This window comes from Oncorhynchus masou, chromosome 8 (genome assembly GCF_036934945.1).
Source record: "Oncorhynchus masou masou isolate Uvic2021 chromosome 8, UVic_Omas_1.1, whole genome shotgun sequence".
Classification (NCBI taxonomy): Eukaryota; Metazoa; Chordata; class Actinopteri; order Salmoniformes; family Salmonidae; genus Oncorhynchus; species Oncorhynchus masou.
In genome coordinates this window covers 14,976,072-14,997,807 of record NC_088219.1, presented here as the reverse complement: position 1 = coordinate 14,997,807, position 21,736 = coordinate 14,976,072, and the positions used below count along the sequence as shown (strand labels likewise).

General features: G+C 41.9%; 1 protein-coding gene across 1 annotated transcript; it reads right to left on the bottom strand.

Annotated features, from left to right (window-relative positions):
- Positions 1–11,732: 11,732 nt before the first annotated feature.
- Positions 11,733–19,805, bottom strand: LOC135544158 (transcriptional activator protein Pur-alpha-like). The gene is made up of 2 exons (XM_064971570.1): positions 19,638–19,805; positions 11,733–14,762 (listed from the first exon to the last, which is right to left on the bottom strand). Exon 2 carries the CDS (start codon positions 14,691–14,693, stop codon positions 13,836–13,838), a length of 858 nt encoding a protein of 285 aa, XP_064827642.1. The 5' UTR covers positions 14,694–14,762; positions 19,638–19,805; the 3' UTR covers positions 11,733–13,835.
- Between the last annotated feature and the right edge of the window lie 1,931 nt (positions 19,806–21,736).

The window sequence follows — 21,736 nt, the reverse complement described above, 5'->3', positions numbered from 1 at the left end:
GACAACAAGAGCAACGAATCATTTATCTGTTTACAAAATGGAGTTGCTGGCCATACTCTTTTTTGCAGAGTAGGTGGAAGATGTGAGGCCAGACATCTGCTCTGACTCCTGTGCAGTACTGATGAGCTTAAATTCATTTGTGTATCGGAGAGGACAGGATGTTTTGTATGAGATTTTGCAGTGCTTGTAGGGTGAGACAGATGGGGGTATTTGTGATGTTCCTCTGTGTACCAGCTCATGTGGGAGTAGAGGGGAATGAGGAGGCGGATGTTATTGCCAAGCAGTTTCTTAAACATCCTAATGTTGAAATGGAAATGTCAAATCAGAAAAGCAGAAGCCAAGAGGTTGATAAAAACTGTGTTTAAAAACAAATAGCAACAGTTGCAACAGGGAGGGAAAGGGAAGACACCTGTATAAGATCCAGGAAAAAGTGGGGGCAGGGAGGTCATCAAGTCGAGAGAGAAGGGAGGAAAGTGTGATTACAAGGCTGAGGGCCTCCCGAGTGGCGCAGTGGTCTAAGGCCAATAGAGATTCTGAGTTCGAGCCCAGGCTCTATCGTAGCCGGCCGCAACCGGGAGACCCACGGGGCGGCGCACAATTGGCACAGTGTTCGGGGAGGGTTAGGGAAGGGTTTGGCCGGCAGGCATGTCCTCATCCCATCGCGCACTAGCGACTCCTGTGGAGGGCCGGGCGCAGTGCATGCTGACATGGTTGCCAGGTGTACGGTGTTTCCACCGACACATTGGTGCGGCTGGCTTCGGTGTTAAGTGGGCCTTGTGTCAAGAAGCAGCGCAGCTTGGTTGGGTTGTGTTGTGTTTCGGAGGATGCACGGCTCTCGACCTTCGCCTCTCCTGAGTCCGTACGGGAGTTGCAGCAATGGGACAAGACTGTAATTACCAATTGGATACCACGAAATTGGGGAGTAAAAATTACAAGGCTGAGACACACGAGGCTCAACAGTACATTGGAATTGGTGGGAAAACATCTGACTGGGAGGTGTGGTCACTGTCAGGAGGAGATGGAGACAGTGGAAGACGTGCTATTTCAGTGCCAGGAAGAAACATACTGGGAGGTGTGGTCACTGTCAGGAGGAGATGGAGACAGTGGAAGACGTGCTATTTCAGTGCCAGGAATATGGGAAGGAAACATCTGACTGGGAGGTGTGGTCACTGTCAGGAGGAGATGGAGACAGTGGAAGACGTGCTATTTCAGTGCCAGGAATATGGGAAGGAAACATCTGACTGGGAGGTGTGGTCACTGTCAGGAGGAGATGGAGACAGTGGAAGACGTGCTATTTCAGTGCCAGGAATATGGGAAGGAAACATCTGACTGGGAGGTGTGGTCACTGTCAGGAGGAGATGGAGACAGTGGAAGACGTGCTATTTCAGTGCCAGGAATATGGGAAGGAAACATCCGACTGGGAGGTGTGGTCACTGTCAGGAGGAGATGGAGACAGTGGAAGACGTGCTATTTCAGTGGCAGAAATATGGGAAGGAAACATCTGACTGGGAGGTGTGGTCACTGTCAGGAGGAGATGGAGACAGTGGAAGACGTGCTATTTCAGTGGCAGAAATATGGGAGATAAAGGGAGAGATTGTTATCTGATATATGGAGTAATTGAGGAGCCAAGCATAAGTTAACTGCTGGGGAAATTTTCAGGGGATGTAGTATTTAATTATGTATTTTGTTTCCTTAAGAAGACAAGAATAATTAATTCCATGTCTCTGGTCCACACTCCAGTCCAGTAGGTGGCGGTAATGCACCTTAAAGTTGGTTGCCAGCCACCTTATAAAATTCACAGCAGAGGCAGCAATCACATTTCTCACAAGTAAGATGATATAATTACTTCTAGGTGACATATATTTCCAAAGGATGAATGCACTAACTGTAAGACGCTCTGGATACGAGTGTCTGCTAAATGACTCCAATAAAATATATTTACCATATACGCCTATTTAAAAGAATTGCAAAAGGTTACAATATCAGGCATCTAAGAAGTTTAAGCTTAGTCTAATTGACAATGGCGCTGCAAATGTCATAACTCAGCCAACTATGCTTTGTGGGAGCAGGGTAGGTCAGGGCATCTTGGTAACTTGGTTTATTTGTTACCAAGCCTGCTGTTAGAATCATATAATTAAGAATTAGTATAGATAGTAATTTAATAGGATATCTATGGTTAGAATCAGTGTTTAATTTACTTTCAACAAGCAGGGTTGTCAGGTAAAAAGGAAGACAGATGCATTCCAAAGCCAGAGCCATGCTGTCCTTTACAAATAGGAAGAAAGATGCATTCCAAAGCCAGAGCCATGCTGTCCTTTACAAATAGGAAGAAAGATGCGTTCCAAAGCCAGAGCCATGCTGTCCTTTACAAATAGGAAGACAGATGCGTTCCAAAGCCAGAGCCATGCTGTCCTTTACAAATAGGAAGAAAGATGCGTTCCAAAGCCAGAGCCATGCTGTCCTTTACAAATAGGAAGAAAGATGCATTCCAAAGCCAGAGCCATGCTGTCCTTTACAAATAGGAAGACAGATGCATTCCAAAGCCAGAGCCATGCTGTCCTTTACAAATAGGAAGAAAGATGCATTCTAAAGCCAGAGCCATGCTGTCCTTTACAAATAGGAAGAAAGATGCATTCCAAAGCCAGAGCCATGCTGTCCTTTACAAATAGGAAGAAAGATGCGTTCTAAAGCCAGAGCCATGCTGTCCTTTACAAATAGGAAGACAGATGCATTCCAAAGCCAGAGCCATGCTGTCCTTTACAAATAGGAAGACAGATGCATTCTAAAGCCAGAGCCATGCTGTCCTTTACAAATAGGAAGAAAGATGCATTCTAAAGCCAGAGCCATGCTGTCCTTTACAAATAGGAAGAAAGATATTCCAAAGCCAGAGCCATGCTGTCCTTTACAAATAGGAAGAAAGATGCATTCCAAAGCCAGAGCCATGCTGTCCTTTACAAATAGAAGAAAGATGCGTTCCAAAGCCAGAGCCATGCTGTCCTTTACAAATAGCAAGTTCTGCAACTCCGGTAGGTCTACAGGTATGGAAGCTTTTGATAAAGGTATTGCAACTGCTTACTGTTTATCTTCTGGTGTCATTAAAGTGAGAGATATGCACCTGCAGTAGGCTATCACTTAGGTTGTGGCGTGGTCACATGGCAGGCAGCCCAATTCTGATTCTGATTTTTTTTTCACTAATTGGTCTTTTGACCAATCAGAACAGCATCAGATCAGATCTGATGTGAATGGTCAAAAGACCAATTAGTGGAAAAAAATATTTGAATTGGGCTGCCTGTGTGAATGCAGCCTAGTCATTTCCTTCCGTCACAATTTAATCAGGTTAGGACATATTCAAACCTTGGAAACTGGTTTTCATTTAAGTCTCTTCAGTTTAAGGTAAAAGCTACTCAAATTTGCTCAAAGTCAGTTATTTTATGACTTTGGTTTTGCAATGCATCTACCAGTTGGGTTAAATGTGGAAGACACATTTCAGTTTAATGCATTCAGTTGTACAACTGACTAGGTATCCCCCTTTCCATTCCCTTTCTATTTGTCCTTAAGATATTGTAGCAAATGTAGAGGTAGCCCTATTGGGACTTGCACCAAATAGGTCCCTGTGACCAGAGGCATCATGCCCTTAAGGGGAGCGTGCCCCCTTTTTACCTGTTTATATATATATCAGTATTTCAGAGAAACAACACCAAAATGTTTTCAAATATATATATATATTAATTTTTTTGGTATTGTTTCTCTGAAATACTACAGTACTAGCCAACTAGCCATTTCATGAAGTTGCTTTAGCTAGCCCAGATAGGTACCTAACCTCATAACTAGCTATGAAGCAGCCATTTCAGGCTATCAATCAAGTTAGAGATAGCGAGCTTGTCTAACTATCGTAGCTGGCGTGCCTGCTGGCAAGGTTGTTAGTCTTTAGAAAAGCAAGCAATAACTAAATGAACTGAATAAGATTCTAATTCCTTTGTCTTTTACCCAGATGTTTGTAGAGACACAGAGAAGCATATTTAGTTTCTTTAAAAAAAAAGAACCACCAGTCAGTCAGGAGGATACAGACAGCTCAAGAGGTACGCTTAGATATGCATAAAAATGTACTTTTACATTTATTTATTTTTACATAGAATTAGGCATGATTATTATTGCTCTAGATTTCAGAGAAAAACTGTTTCAGGTGTTTGAAAAATGCTAAATTATTCAACTTCTGGACGGGGAACTTCCGATCCACCCCACAGCCATCCTCGCGCACTTTGTGCCCCCTCAGATTTTTGGGGTGCATGACCCCTGCCTGTGACTATCAGTCCAGCAATTAACCATTACATCAAGAGGTCTCTGTTGTACAGAGGTTGCTACTCTCCCCTTCCATCAGAAGTGTCCCTACAAGTCCCTCGTGCTGTACAGAAAGACCCCAGGAACCCAACACAAGCATTTCAATTCAAATCAAATGTACCATTTATCACTCATTCATATATCTTTATGTACATATTCTTTATCCCTTCACACTTGTGTGTATAAGGTACTAGTTTTGGAATTGTTAGGTTAGATTACTCGTTGGTTATTACTGCATTGTCGGAACTAGAAGCACAAGCATTTCGCTACACTCGCGTTAACATCTCCTAACCATGTGTATGTGACATATACATTAGATTTGATTTGATGTTATTCGTCACGTGTCCTGAATACAACAGCTGTAGACCTTAGTGAAATGCTTATTTACAAGTCCCTAAACAACAATGCAGTTTTAAAAATATGAGTAATAAAAAAAGGAACAAGTAATTAAACAGCAGCAGTAAAATAACAATAGCGAGACTATATACAGGGGGTACCGGTACAGAGTCAATGTGGAGGCTATATACAGGGGGTACCGGTACAGAGTCAGTGTGGAGGGTACAGAGTCAATGTGGAGGTTATATACAGAGTCAATGTGGAGGGTACAGGGGGTACCGGTACAGAGTCAATGTGGAGGCTATATACAGGGGGTACCGGTACAGAGTCAATGTGGAGGCTATATACAGGGGGTACCGGTACAGAGTCAGTGTGGAGGCTATATACAGGGGGTACCGGTACAGAGTCAATGTGGAGGCTATATACAGGGGGTACCGGTACAGAGTCAATGTGGAGGTTATATTCAGGGGGTACCGGTACAGAGTCAATGTGGAGGTTATATTCAGGGGGTACAGAGTCAATGTGGAGGCTATATACAGAGTCAATGTGGAGGCTATATACAGGGGGTACCGGTACAGAGTCAATGTGGAGGCTATATACAGGGGGTACCAGTACAGAGTCAGTGTGGAGGCTATATTCAGGGGGTACCGGTACAGAGTCAGTGTGGAGGCTATATTCAGGGGGTACCGGTACAGAGTCAATGTGCGGGGACACCGGTTAGTTGAGGTAATATGTACATGTACAGTTAAAGTGACTATGAAATAACAGAGTAGCAGCGGTGTAAAAGAGAGGATGTGGGGGGGGGGCAATGCAAATAGTCTGGGTAGCCATTTGATTAGATGTTCAGGAGTCTTATAGCTTGGGGGGAGAATCTGTTTCAAAGCCTCTTGGACCTACACTTGGCGCTCCAGTTCCGCTTGCCATGTGGTAGCAGAGACAAGGGTGGCTGGAGTCTGACTAATTTTAGGGCCTTCCTCTGACACTGCCTGGTATAGAGGTCCTGGATGGCAGGAAGCTTGGCCCCAGTGATGTACTGGGCTGTAAGCACTACTGTCTTGTGTTCAGAGGTCGAGCAGTTGCCGTACCAGGCAGTGATGCAACCCGTCAGGATGCTTTCAATTAACAGGTGTGCCTTCTTAAAAAGTTAATTTGTGGAATTTCTTTCCTTCTTAATGCATTTGAGCCAATCAGTTGCGTTGTGACAATGTAGGGGTGGAATAAAGAAGATAGCCCAATTTGGTAAAACACCAAGTCCATATTATGGCAAGAACAGCTCAAAAAGCAAAGAGAAACGACAGTCCATCCTGTCGTCCAGTCCTAAGACATGAAGGTCAGTCAGTATAGAACATTAAGAACTTTGAACGTTTCTTCAAATGCAGTCTAAAAACCATCAATCGCTATGATGAAACTGGCTCTCTTGGGGACTGCCACAGGAAAGGAAGACCCAGAGTTACCTCTGCTGCAGAGGATAACTTCATTAGAGTTAACAGACTCAGAAATTGCAGCCCAAATAAATGCTTCACAGAGTTCAAGTAACAGACACATCTCAACATCAACTGTTCAGAGGAGACTGTGTGAATCAGGCCTTCAAGGTCAAATTGCTACAAAGAAACCATTACTAAAGGACACCAATAAGAAGAGACTTGATTGGGCCAAGAAACACGAGTAATCGACATTAGACCGGTGGAAATCTGTCATTTGGTCTGATGAGTCCAAATTTAACATTTTTGGTTCCAACCGCTGTGTCTTTGTGAGACAGAGTAGGTGAAAGGATGATCTCTGCATGTGTGGTTCCCACCGTGAAGAATGGAGGAGGTGGTGTGATGGTGTAGGGGTGCTTTGCTGGTGACTCTGTCAGTAATTTATTTAGAATTCAGGGCACACTTAACCAGCATGGCTACCACAGCATTCTGCAATGATGCGCCATCTCATCTGGTTTAGTGGGACTATCATTTGTTTTTCAGCAGGACAATGACCCAACACACCTACAGGCTGTGTAAAGGCTATTTTACCAAGAAGGAGTGTGATGAAGTGCTGCATCAGATGACCTGGCCTCCACAATCCCCTAACCTCAATCCAATTGAGAAGGATTGGGATGAGTTGGACCGCAGAGTGAAGAAAAAGCAGCCAACAAGTGTTCAGCATATGTGGGAACTAATTTAAGACTGTTGAAAAAGCATTCTATGTGACTACCTCATGAAGCTGGTTGAGAGAATGCCAAGATGGTGCAAAAGCTGTCATCAAGGCAAAGAGTGGCTGCTTTGAAGAATATATTTGTTAAACACTTTTTTGGATACTAAATGATTCCATACATGTCATTTCATTGTGTATGTCTTCACTATTATTCTACAATGCAGAACATAGTAACAATAAAGAAAAACCCTTGAATTATTAGGCATGTCCAAGCATTTGACTGGTCTGAATACTTGCCTTTGTAAATGATTAAGACCCCTAGACTTTTCTTACATTACAGGCTTATTTTAAATTGCATTAAATTTAAAAAATCCTCTGCAATCTACACACAATATCCCATAATGATGAAGAGAAAATTTTAGCAAATGTTTTAACAATTGAAAACAGAAATACCTTATTTACATAAGTATTCAGACCCTTTGCTTGTTTCTACAACTTGATTGGAGTCCACCTGTGGTAAATTCAATTGATTGGATATCATTTGGAAAGACACACACATATAACGTCCCACAGATGACAGTGCATGTCAGAGCCAAGCCATGAGGTCGAAGGAATTGTCTGTAGTGCGCCGAGACAGGATTGTGTCGAGGCACAGATCTGGGGAATGGTACCAAAACATTTCTGCAGCATTGAAGGTCCCCAAGAACACAGTGGCCTCAATCATTCTTAAATGGAAGAAGTTGGAAACACCAAAACTTGTCCTAGACCTGGCTGCTCGGCCAAACTGAGCAATCGGGCGAGAAGGGCATTGGTCAGAGAGGTGACCAAGAACTCAATGGTCACTCTGACAGAGCTCCACTGTGGAGATGGGAGAACCTTTCAGAAGGACAACCATCTCTGCAGCACTCCACCAATCAGGCCAGCCGGAAGACACTCCTCAGAAAAAGGCACATGACAGCCCGCTTAGAGTTTGTCAAAAGGCACCTAAAGACTCTCAGACCATGAGAAACAAGATTCTCTGCTCTGATGAAACCAAGATTGAACTCTTTGGCCTGAATGCCAACCGTCACATCTGGAGGAAACCTGGCACCATCCCTACGGTGAAGCATGGTGGTGGCAGCATCATGCTGTGGGGATGTTTTTCAGCTGCAGGGACTGGGAGACTAGTCAGGATCAAGGGAAAGATGAATGTAGCAAAGTACAGAGAGATCCTTGATGAAAACTTGCTCCAGAGTGCTCACGACCTCAGACTAGTGCAAAGGTTCACCTTCCAACAGGACAACGTCTCTAAGCACACAACCAAGACAATGCAGGAGTGGCTTCGGGACAATTCTCTGAATGTTCTTGAGTGGCCCAGAAACTCCCCAAATACAGTTGTGCCAAGCTTGTAGTATCATACCCAAGAAGACTCCAGGCTATAATTGCTGCCAAAGGTGCTTCAACAAAGTAATGAGTAAAGGGTCTGAATACTCATGTAAATGTTCTGTTTTTTTGTTGTTGATACAATTAGCATAAAATTTAAAAAAATGTTTTTGCTTTGTCATTACAGGCTATAGTGTGTAGATTGATAAAAAAAACAAAAATATTTGATACATTTTTGTATAAGGCTGTAGCATAACAAAATGTGGTAAAAGTCTGAATACTTTCCGAATGCACTGTACACACACACACACACACACACACACACACACAGCTGCTACTCTCCTTTATTTATCTATCCTGATGCCGAGTCACTTTTACTCTGCATCATTGAGAAGGGCTCGTAAGCAAGAATTTCACATTTAAATCTACACCCGTTGTATTCTGCGTATGTGACAAATAAAAAGGGATTCTATTTTGACACTTTCCATGGTCTCCTTGCACACCATCCCACTTAAAAGTGAGTCACCAGACATCCATGTTACTATGAAGATTGTGGATTGGTTAGATAGAAGCATAAGATGACTAGTGCCAGCACAACATGAAACATGCGTCACTGTAGCATACAGCAGCAGACGTGAATGAATGTTTACATTAATGTGAACATTACATATATCATGACCGGTGTGATCATGAGAATGATAAATATTGCCACCGTAGCAGTACTGAGTTTGCCCACCTGGCCATTTTGGGTGCATGAATAATACATTTGACTAAACATATACGGGGCAGGATATATAAATACATACCTTTTACATTTCTTTGCATTTAATTTCAATGTTTACATAGCCTTCACGTCACAAACAGCAGGTCTCATTCTAACACCAGCCAGAAAGGAATTTGCTTGACCTTCACACGTGGGTGTCCATGGGTAGCCTAGGAGAAATGTGAATCTACACAAGCAGTGAAGGTCTTGAACAGACTCTACAAAAGTCTTTAACACGGGAGATTGTAAAAGAGTCATCATGACTATGTGATGCCTCTTCTTCAGGGGTATTGTTTTTATAATACATATCAATGTCCGTCCTAAAGCTCCTGTTAACCCTATAAATCATGTTTTAGTCTCTACTGGCAGTGTAGCTGCTGGTTCTCTAGTAGTCCCTCAGTGACAATAATATTGTAACATCTATAGATTCCAGCACACCAAATATGTCCCCCCTCCTGACTTACAAATTGCCCATTGATGTCAATGGGAGATCTGCACACACAGGTTGTGTGCAGATTTAATTTTAGGATTTGCACGTATGTGGAGGTTAACAATTGTAAATCAGTGGTATGGAAACCTAGAACCAATTAGCTGCTACACATGATGGTGGTAGAACATTGAGCTGTGAATGTTAGTTTACAAGTTTCTGGAGATTATTGCTTGGCAAAACAAAAGATAATCCTAGGATAAAATACAAAGCGCATATCACAAAATCACTGCAAACCATATCCATTATAACACAGTAAAATAAAGCAATCACAAACATGTAATGGGCGACATGATGCTCTAGTATCTGATAGATTAGCTGTAGTGTTTCTGTAGCATAGCAATATTCATAACCGAAAATAGACACGGAGCAGAAACCCTACCCAGTTTGGCGATCTCACATGGCCATTTCTTACAGAAGAGAACCACATGAGAAAAAAAGCACATACATATTAAAGATTCATTTATGTCAGATGTGGGTAAATTACATTTATTTTCTTTACAATTTGTAAAATGCACATAAATTATATTCGATGCATCAACACCGAATGAGTTAATCCATTATCCTCTTTGTAAAGGGTCGCAACATAAGAGAGAAAAAATACATTCCTTGTTGAGATCATTTCAAACTAATATTGGTCTGACATTTCATCCACCTGGGAAAGCAATGTGCTACAAACATCAACCACTGAAGACAGGAAGGAGAACAACATACACCTTAATAAATATCGTACAAAATAAAGAAACAAGGGTGTAACCTGCTTTTCCTTTGCAGCAAAACTCAACATATTTTCATTCCCTACAATCATCCAATCCCTTTATTCTTCCCAAGCCATAGGGAGAGATAGAGGCCTAGGAGACAGACTTCCCAAGCCATAGGGAGAGATAGAGGCCTAGGAGACAGACTTCCCAAGCCATAGGGAGAGATAGAGTCCTAGGAGACAGACTTCCCAAGTCATAGGGAGAGATAGAGGCATAGGAGACAGACTTCCCAAGCCATAGGTAGAGATAGAGGCCTAGGAGACAGACTTCCCAAGTCATAGGGAGAGATAGAGGCCTAGGAGACAGACTTCCCAAGCCATAGGGAGAGATAGAGGCCTAGGAGACAGACTTCCCAAGCCATAGGGAGAGATAGAGGCCTAGGAGACAGACTTCCCAAGCCATAGGGAGAGATAGAGGCCTAGGAGACAGACTTCCCAAGCCATAGGGAGAGATAGAGGCCTAGGAGACAGACTTCCCAAGCCATAGGGAGAGATAGAGGCCTAGGAGACAGACTTCCCAAGCCATAGGGAGAGATAGAGGCCTAGGAGACAGACTTCCCAAGCCATAGGGAGAGGTGATAGAGGCCTAGGAGACAGACTTCCCAAGCCATAGGGAGAGGTGATAGAGGCCTAGGAGACAGACTTCCCAAGCCATAGGGAGAGGTGATAGAGGCCTAGGAGACAGACTTCCCAAGCCATAGGGAGAGGTGATAGAGGCCTAGGAGACAGACTTCCCAAGTCATAGGGAGAGGTAATAGAGGCCTAGGAGACAGACTTCCCAAGTCATAGGGAGAGGTAATAGAGGCCTAGGAGACAGACTTCCCAAGTCATAGGGAGAGGTGAGAGGCCTAGGAGACAGACTTCCCAAGCCATAGGGAGAGATAGAGACCTAGGAGACAGACTTCCCAAGTCATAGGGAGAGAGAGACCTAGGAGACCGACTTCCCAAGTCATAGGGAGAGGTGATAGAGGCCTAGGAGACAGACTTCCCAAGCCATAGGGAGAGGTGATAGAGGCCTAGGAGACAGACTTCCCAAGCCATAGGGAGAGGTCATAGAGGCCTAGGAGACAGACTTCCCAAGCCATAGGGAGAGGTAATAGAGGCCTAGGAGACAGACTTCCCAAGCCATAGGGAGAGGTAATAGAGGCCTTGGAGACAGACTTCCCAAGCCATAGGGAGAGGTGAGAGGCCTAGGAGACCGACTTCCCAAGTCATATGGAGAGGTAATAGAGGCCTAGGAGACAGACTTCCCAAGCCACAGGGAGAGGTAATAGAGGCCTAGGAGACAGACTTCCCAAGCCACAGGGAGAGGTGATAGAGGCCTAGGAGACAGACTTCCCAAGCCACAGGGAGAGATAGAGGCCTAGGAGACAGACGACACTAATCCTCAGCATGTTAGTTATTGTGAATGTTAGGGTGTTGGGTGTGTCCTCATCAGGAAGAATGAAGCTTGCTTTGTTAGATTGACTTTGTCTCCCTGGTTGGACTTCTGTTTAAGTGCAGATAAAGGCATTTAAAACCTTGAAGAGAAATAAACATGGAATTCAGCCACATGCGTTCAAATATTAATCATATATTTAATTGATATACATATTGCCATGAATCGGCACATAGGATATTGCACACAGTAATGAAATGTTGCACTGAAAAGAAAATATCCTTTATGAGCAAAAAAAAAACCAACATTCAAAATGACAAACGATGTGGAATAACGTTGAAAAGTTCAAACTAAAAAACTAAACACAAATCAAAATAAGACATGCTTACTACTCCCCCTAATTGAGGTCTTTAGCAACTTACAAATTACACATTACTGCCCAAGCCATAGAACTACACATAGAGAGCGTCACAAGGGGGCCTCCAACAAGCCTCAATCCAGTCCACAGTGATGTTACCAGTCAGCAACTGCTCTCTGCTCCACCTCGCCAGGCTGGGCCTGTGAAGAGCAGCCTCCTATGCATTGTCTTCTAGGTGACCACCCCCTTCCACATTTACATGTAGGCCGATACCTGGATGGCTTGGGGGGTGAGAGTGAGATTGGGAAAGGGGGCAGAAAAATATTTGTAATCTGCCCCTTTTCTTTTCAGAAGGGTTCTTAAAGAACCCCTTGGCACCACAAGTTGTGCTGCGGCACACAGAAAAGCAATACGGGGAAAAAACTAAAACCCCGAACTGTGATCCAAAGCATCAGGCCAACATGTAATCATGCGGAGTGTTTAAGGCACCAGGTTGTTTATGTGCCGAGGACACTCCCGTCCGTGTACCATTTACACCAGTGGCTTTAACCAGAGGGGCTCAAGGACAGTTAGGCCTGCTGCTTTATATTTCATCCAATATGCCAGGACATCTTTTCACTAAATACTGGGACAAATCTGACATGATCTGATTGTTGTTTCCAAAGAAGCTGGAAACCGATATTCAGACCAGCATTCAATCTAAAGATCAGTTGAGCATTTACAGGGATGACAAGCAGCTTGGAGAGGTGTCCTTGAGCCACAATGTGTGAAAACCAATATCAGGCTTTGTACAGGTAAACATGCAGCAACAGCACTCATTGGTACATTGCATCTTATTGGTTGGCTGATATTTGCTGGTCCTTTGTGTGTCAAATTACCCAACAGAAAACCTCTTATTCATAAGCACTGATGTTGACATACATTTCAGATTCTCAAAACCATGCTTTACTTTTTGTTTTAAAATCAGCACTATCAATAGACCATGATGCCAATTAGGTGGTGCTAGCAGGGTTGAGTGGTCTATAGGACAAATATGCTGTTCTCAACCACTTCTCATGTCATTTGCTGCATGTTGTCACTGCACTTCCTTAATCTAAGACGGTACCTTTTTTTTTGTTTTAAACACATTGCATGACGAGACACAAAGATAGTCTATAGTATAACGATCTGCATGACGACACTTTCAATTGAAACAAAAGTTACAACAGTATTTCCTTTTGAAAGTTTTCATGTCGAGTTCCATTGACCAGTTCAATGTGTTCCGAGGTCAATGCATATTGCACGAGAGAGAGCGAGAGCACTTATTTCGTTGCATGACATTGAAAAAAGTACAGACTGCATGACATCTAAACTGAATTCCAAAGCAGGCCTAGCCCTCATATGATTTATGTGTAAACAAATCTCTACTCACAGGTACAAGTAAATAGGGTGGCAAGTAGACCTAAACTATGTCAACCTCTTAAAAAAGGTTTTACATTTTGGTTAAAAAAAACTAAAATATCTGATTTTGTGCTGAAGTCAAATGAAAAGGACTTGTTTCTCATAACTCGGCAATAATTCCATTTGAACATTGCAAACACTAATAATATCTTTAACGTGTACAAAAGTTATTGGTTAATAAGAGAAATAAACACTCAGTTCTTTATCATCAAGTAGGAAACACGGTTCATATATAATGTTATTACTTTGTTTAGCAGCCGCTTACTGTATTAATGGTGGGTAAATCGGTAACATCCAGCGATGGGTGACAACATGTCATAACTGTCAGTTTGTGGAGGTTTATTTTTTGTGTGGGTGGTGCTCCCTTGGAGTTAAACAGTTACAGTTAAATCTTTAGATTTCTTTCTTTTTACAGTAAAGTTATTATAATTTCTCTTTTTGTTATTTCGATTATTTTCTTGCATGTTTCTGCTCTATATATCAATCCTCGTCTGCATCATCAGCATGCATCTCCTCTTGTTGCTGCATTTCACATGCCCTTTTCTCCCGCTGTTTCTCCTGGATCTTCTTCATCTCCTCCGCGTATTTACAGAACGTATTTCCAAATTTGGACCACACTTTGTAGGGCACCGTGATAGAGTTGCGGTATGTTGGCTTCACCTCGCTTACCCTCATGAACACTCCGTATTTATTGGAGCCCACGTCGAAGAAAAAGCGTTTGTTGTCCACTGTCAAGGAGGTCCCCTCTGGCAACTCGGCAGGTTCGTCATCTACTCCGTAGTCGTCAATGAGTTTTGCCAAAGCGTCACGAAACTCAATAAGTCCCTGTGCAGGCAGAGCAATTGTCTGGCCTTGCGTGGATCCCAAACCGGGCCCCCGGTTCACGGTCTGTCGAATCCTCAGAAACCGGCCTCTCTGGTTCTCTTTCAGATCCATGTAGTACTTCCGATTCTCCCGAACCAAGAATTCGCTTTTAAGTGCTCGCCTCGGCTCATCCTGTGCGATGTCCGGATTGCTAGGACCTAATTGGGCATAATGTTCGATGAAGTCCCCTAAGTAGTCACGGAACTCGACTGCCACTGACATGGAGAGAGTGAGGCGGCTCTTGTTTCCCCCGGCCCCGACTTCAGCTATCTTTAAGAAGCGGCCTTTTGCGTTCTGCTTCACGTCCAGATAGAAACGTTTATTTTGAATGTCAACTCGTTTCGACGCTAGCTCTTGCGTCTCGTGTTGCAGCCCGGAAGCCGAGCCCGCCCCTCCTGTCACTGGGTGCATGGAACCGACGCCCGGGCCCGTGGCTGCTCCTCCCTGCTCACTTCCACTGTCTCTGTCCGCCATGATGCTGCCTGCCTTCTCCCTCTGTCTACTGCAACCACACAGCCAGCCACGCCACCACTCTCGCGAGATCTACGCAGAGGGAAATACAAGAAGAACATCTATTGAGGGGGCCTCAGTGGAAATTCTATAATATAATTTAGGCCTACATACAATCGTGGCGCATTCATACATCAATTGCCGTTTTTCCTCGGCGTCTAAATTCTCAGGTTATTCTGATTCAATCTTACCACTTCAAAGCTTAAATTGAAGTTATTATTTTGACTGTCAAATTGGATTACGAGCAATTCTGAAGTGCAATAATCGTGGCATTTTACTTGGATCGTGTATATAAAACCTTAATTCGTAAAATCGTAGGTCTATGCCTAAAAAGGGCTTAATTCCTCTAACGGGGGTTATTACCAGGTTATTGCACTGTTGGTTATTGTCTGTTATGTTTGCGAATTTGCTGTGTGTAAGCCTATGTTTTAATTATGATAAATAATGCAATGGGAAAACAGGTGAAATAAAAATTAAGAACTCCATGTTTCCAATAAGCCATGCATAGAATGAGTGACAGATTTTGGTGGCCGCAAAACATTGCAGAGCATCACCTTCAAGGAAACATGTGACATTAGGCTACATACGTTAGGGTTGTCCTTGCGTGAAAATACTATGCAGGCCTACCATCTATTACTACATTGGTAGTAGGCTAAGTATTAAACCCAAATGGATATCTAGGCCAACAGGTACATTTTACGCATATCTACTTACACACTGTTAGTCTATCCAATGTAGGCCTAACAATTAACCGCCACTGTTACCAAATCAATCTGAAAGCCTTGATTCGTGATATTTGGAAACTGTTCTGTCTCTATATTAAGTATTGTAAGTGACACCCCTATTCGGAAACAACTGGAAGGTCTGCTACCAGGTTTAATAAGAAAGTCTGTTGATTTAAGTGTCTCTGTTTGGCTTATGTATTTTGTCGTTTACATACAGTTGCTGTACCAACCTTTCCTGTTTCGACCTTGGGATGATATGACACAATTTAGGCCCAGACAGACATGCTATCATGGTGAAAGGGTGAGTATATTTCAGACCACTTGTCAATGTGGTCTACTTAAAATAACTGTTACCATTCGTTTTGTTAAGCCTACCAAAAAGAAAGTAGCCTTAGGCCTACCAAATAGAGTATGGTTAGGCCTACTAGAATACACCGTAGGCAAACATTTCATAATTGCACTTTTGTGATACCTACTCGTTTCTCAGATTTTAGGCCTACGTTGATCGGATGTTTTTTTTATGAAAGACAAGTCTTTTGACTTGAATCTGAAAATAGTAGGCCGAGTGATACAGTCATATGCAACCTGTTCTCACGAGTTCCAAACTGCGCAAATAACCTCAAGACAAATGCACAACATTTTAAACTTAAAATGTTACATATTTAAAACATGATAATTGACATAACTAACACATTGTTTAATTTGAAATAGAAGATGTTCAACTGTAAGCCAATAACTAGATATGTATAGTCCATTAATCATTAGTCATAAAATTCCGTTGTATCAAAGTCCATCCGTCCGACTGGATAGCTTTCAGAATTATGTTTCGTACGGTATCTAAACAGTGCTTCTATTACTATTGTCTTATGGCTTGTGTGAATTAAAGAAGTAGCAATTATTTTTGTATTTTATTTACAAGGCAAGTCAGTTAAGAACAAATTCTTATTTACAATGACGGCCTACCCCAGCCAAACCCTAATCCGGACGAGGCTGGGCCAATTTTGCGCTGCCATAAAGGACTCCCAATCACAGCCGGTTGTGATACAGCCTGGAAACGAACCAGGGTCTGTAGTGACGCCTCTAGTACTGAGATGCAGGCTATAGTCCATCGTTAGCCTGTGAAATATAATGTTTTATTGAACAAAAGTTACAATTCTATCTCGTGTGTAATCGACTATAACGCATTTTTTATCTTACGTATTTATATTTGCTGAAATTTCTTTAAAAAATGGTATTTAAACTTAATTTAAGTCATTTTACGTTCCTTTTTAATTGATTTAACATTGGTGAAAAATAGCACAGGCTATTGCCAGTATCAGGATGTAAAGGACGTGTTAGAAACTGTGTATTTGATCGAAAATGCTGAAGTACCAACGATTTAAGCGTTGCAATAAAAAAACATTAGATTTTTTATTAGAAGATAAGAACACGCATGTAACTATACAAATAAGTGTATACTTGTGTTACAAAAACAAGTAGACCAAATTAAATGCATCTAATATTTAGATTATTAGATGCTGATTTGATGAAGTTCCTTGTTATTCAGATGTACTTGAATAAGCTAACATATGATATGTGGTATGATGTATGACCACAAACATCTTCGTTTGATATGATGTTCACTTGAGGAAGGAAGAAATTGCAAATATGGTGCATCATGCGCTGGCTTATTAATTCTTTCAGGACTAAGAACTAATATCTATCAATAAACAAAACAGATGCATTACTTCCATTATCTAGTCGAGCCCACATGCACGCCATCGAATGATATACATTGTTTCGTTCTGGAAATATTAATTCATGCCAATGGGACTTTGTTGACCTGTAGCCTACTCTGACACTGAAACGTGGGTGCCCGTGCTTTGTAGGCATATTGTCAACTTAATGAAATAAACTATTATATTTATTTTAATTTTGAAAGTGACGTTGACACCAGCGGCAGATGCACCTATATCTATCATATTTGTAATTGTTTATATAGCAAAAATGATTCCAGTCGATTTTTATGTATCTGGTCTTATCTCAGCTAAATTAATATTATTGCTGAATAGACTTTGTTTTAGGTGTTTTTCATTTGACTTCATACATCTCAACTAGCAAATGTTGCTTATTTCCACATCGCTGGTCACATTTTGTGTAACGTCTAATTTCTTTATGACAATAATACATTTGAAAAAATACATTTCTCGATCACTCAAGGTGGAAAAGTGCGGCGTATATAAGGGCCTAATAAATTAAAATATATTTCGCAGTTCTCGAGCAAAATAATAGTGAATGAAGGGACATTTGTTGAAGAATATTTTACAAAACGTTCTCATCGCCTACAAATTGTTTACAAATGTCTTTAATCAAAATGTAAATATCGAAAATAGACCCTCACTAAGAATAGACTGCAAGGTTAGGCTACAAATAGACTAAGAATCAACCTGTAAGTCAAATGAGATATTGTATACGTCAATGTTTCAGGAATAGACCGAAGGAAAACTTTTATCGAAGAGGAAACTGTTATGATGTTGCTGAAAAACAATGATATTGCTTCAGTCTCACTCGCAACTAAGAACGAGACCCATAAAACGTCAGACAACAGATGTACCTATAGGCAATCATTTGATTTAACAACGACAATAGAATTTGATGGATATATGATAGTATTTAGCTTGTCTTTCCCTCTCGTCCATCAGTGCAGAGGCCTCAAAATGTATGTTGTCTTGTAGCGTATTTGATGATATATCTTTTGATTAAGATTATATATCTCACTAAAATATCTCACTGCATCGCACATCAGACTATATTGTAAGGTAAGATACATTTTCACAATTGTATAGCTGATTTTGTACAGTCATAGTAAAAAAAGGTTTAAGAACGCTTATTTAATTTCCCCTTAAGTGACTATTTTGTGCACCCTCCTTTGGCATGGCAGCTTTTGATAAGACCCCCCCCCCCACACACACACTTATTGAAATATTAGTGTCATAGAACTTCTCAGAGCGCAGATGTGGCCATTTATCAGGTGTATAGGCTGGTGTTCGCTTCCATTTATCATAATAATGTTCTCGTCTTCTTCATGAGTCCAAGAATTGGGAACTGTAATGGATAAGAGCATTGGTTCAATGGTCCCTTGTTGTCATTATTTGGATTTATACTTTTGATCATCCCCACAACAGGTCGACTTATCCCCACAACAGGTCGACTTATCCCCACAACAGGTCGACTTATCCCCACAACAGGTCGACTTATCCCCACAACAGGTCGACTTATCCCCACAACAGGTCGACTTATCCCCACAACAGGTCGACTTATATTCATGGCACAAGGGTCAAAGAAGCAGAATAATAAAAAGAAAACTAATCCACCTCTGAAAATGGGGGGATATTCGGCATGTTTTCACTCAGTTGGAAATATTACGCTAATTAAGTCTGTATGCTATATACATGACCGTTTAATTATGTAAAATCTCGAAAATGCACGTTTGTCCCACCTTCCTCTGGAGTTACAGTTGCATTTTCAGACGCTGTCTCTTGGATTTTTATTTTGTGTGTTCGTCTTGGATCATAGGTCAATATTATACAAGGGAATGATACGTTAATAATAGACGTTCTTTGATCTTTTGGCTCATTTGGCCCAGGATGCTTGGTCCAAAACACTGCAATATGAAAGTCATTAAAAGCAAAGGTCAAACACTCAAGATATCCAGCAATCTCATAAATGACTTCAAGAGGTGTCATGTCAGTAAAGTGGTTGACAAAGGAGGATGCAAAAAAGAAAAACACCGATTGGGCTGTGAATGCATGTGACAACATTGTCATTGTGTGAAAAGTATATTTCTTGACTTACAAACGCCTACGATTTGTGTTGAGGTATGCTATGAATAAAACCAGAGGGCGCGATGCAGGTTGTCAGTCTCCATAGGCTTTTTCATGTCTTATATGGCTTCTGTCGATTCACTGCAGTGCCAGTTGTCAACATTGCTTGACTGGCAACTACTTTCGATATTACCGGAAATATCGTCTACACGTCAAGGCTGTCTGCCTACTGTCCACTACTGAGTGAAATCGCTTGCATACCAGAGCACCGATTAAGTGAGAAAGAGGTTTGCAGTGATTAACCCAATGACATGTAAATAAACCCATCGTCCTCTTCCCAAAGTCACAGACCTATTACAACAAGGATAGGCATATCTTACCCCGCTTAGTTTACAGGCAGAGCGCCTGAACAGCCTCCGTGTAGTCTCGTCGCAGACAGACACTAAAAAGACAAAGGTGAATAACTCCTTGTCGGCCTACTGTCAGTGATTCGCTGCTTCACAAGATGGAACGAAACAGCGAGTCGTGGCATGGAGAGGGACGCACGTAGCCTACAAGTTCAACGCCGCACGCGTGTCCTCTGATGTCAGCACGCTCAGTTACTGGGTGAACTGCAAAACGCGTGCGCCTCGCACTGTTGCTCTTTAGAAATTGCAGCTTGAGAAAGATTTCTCAACCCACTAGTACTTTCTGGATATTTTTTTTGAAGAGATCCAAAACCTGTGCTGTTGCTTCTTACTAAATCTATCCCTCTACTTCAATCTATTCAGGCATCTTGTCTTACTTTAATTTATCGGAGAATTTAATACTTATTTGATACGTGCACAGTCTCAATGTTCCGCCGAAGGGTAACTAACCTATGCGTCCGTTGTAATGTCTTAATTCAATGAGCACACCTTTTTAATTAATTGAACACATTTTTTATTTATTGAAAACCCTTTCTAGTATATGTGAAATTCGCTCTCTGGGTTAAAATAAAAGATTCATTCCGCATAGCCCAATCCTGTACAGTAGGCGGCAGGCCTAGTCATGTAACGTAAGTGAGGTTGTATGTAGGTTCTCTCTTCATTTGGTCGTTATATATGGCCAACCTGTTTATCCTGAAAGCCAGAGACGTACTATAGTCCTTATCCCCAGAAGATGGATCAAATGACGAGCTAATTAGCCTAAATGTACGGTTTAATCTAGACCTATTGTGGTTGGTGGCTAAATTGAAATTTCATTAACAAATGTCTTCTCATGGATATACATTTTTTTTATTAGCACTTACAGAATATAATACAACAGTTCAGTAGACCACTTGAAATAGCCGCACGAGAGGAGGCGCAAGTTGCTTCTCCAGTTGGGCGTGATGGGGTTAGCACCATGGACAGCTCTCGGATCTCGTGCTTTTCATGGGAAGATCATGGAGTGTGCGAGATAGCACTGCTGCGTCTCTTGGGCCATTTCACATACTCATCTAAAGTCTTTCGTTAGTGGGTAGGCCTATTTGTTGGAGAATCTCTTCGTATGACAAACTTTGTGCGTGCTGTTCATGAGCGTTTCTTAGTAAGTTTGGTGGAGAGGTGGGGGGATATCAATACATTTACTTCTATATTTAAATACGGTCTTCATATTTTGTTAATGGGCGGGTCAGCTTTCTTATGTTACCAAAGAGGCAATACACGCTATCTTATGTGATAAAGTGGGCCAAAATAGTAACAAGACTGGATAAGTTCTCCTTCTACGTTGTTAGTCAGCCTTCGTGTTTTAGGCTCAGTGTTGCAATGTAATTTCTTCCTGTCGGTCTGTCTGTCTTTGTCTGACCTTGCTATGTAGGCTTCCTTGGGGTTGAGTATGCTATGTTGCTCATCGTCATATTCGAGGCGAGCATTTCAGAATCTGACGTACGTTCCTCACCTGCTCTGGGAAGTGTTTGTTGGTCAGCAGATGTCGCCCTTCGTAAATGCTTTTAGCTTCACATCCAGTGACTCTCCGCATTCAAATTATAGCCTTATTTAGCTAATTATTTAGCTAATTCACTATACAGAAACAAGAATGATGTGTGCTTCTGAATGTGTTGTAATAGGCCTTTATTAAATTTCAATTTGTATGTTCTCTCCATGCCATTACGCATGTCTCATTGTCAGCCCACACACATAAAACAATATGCACCAAGTGTCTGTCCATGCATTGTTATATTGTGAAAGAGATGGTTTTCTCCTGTCTTTAAAAGCCCATTCGCAGCTGTTTTACTTGTATGGATTTGATGCAGCGCCTCAGCATCAATGTTTTTTTCAGAGGCAGAGCAGCGAATGTGATCTGAATGCAGGGCATGACTTCATAATGGAATGAGACGCAAAACTCATTCAAAACAGTCTGATGAAGAATCCAAGGCTTTGAATTGCTTTCGCAGCGTCATCTCAGCTGAAACACCGTATATCTAGTGCACTGATTACGGCTGCTTTTTCAATCGATCTTTTACCTTTTTGCTTTGCAG

What these genes read in the sequence shown, in the direction of transcription:
- LOC135544158 (XM_064971570.1), bottom strand. Translation starts at nt 14,693, where the DNA reads ATGGCGGACAGAGACAGTGGAAGTGAGCAGGGAGGAGCAGCCACGGGC.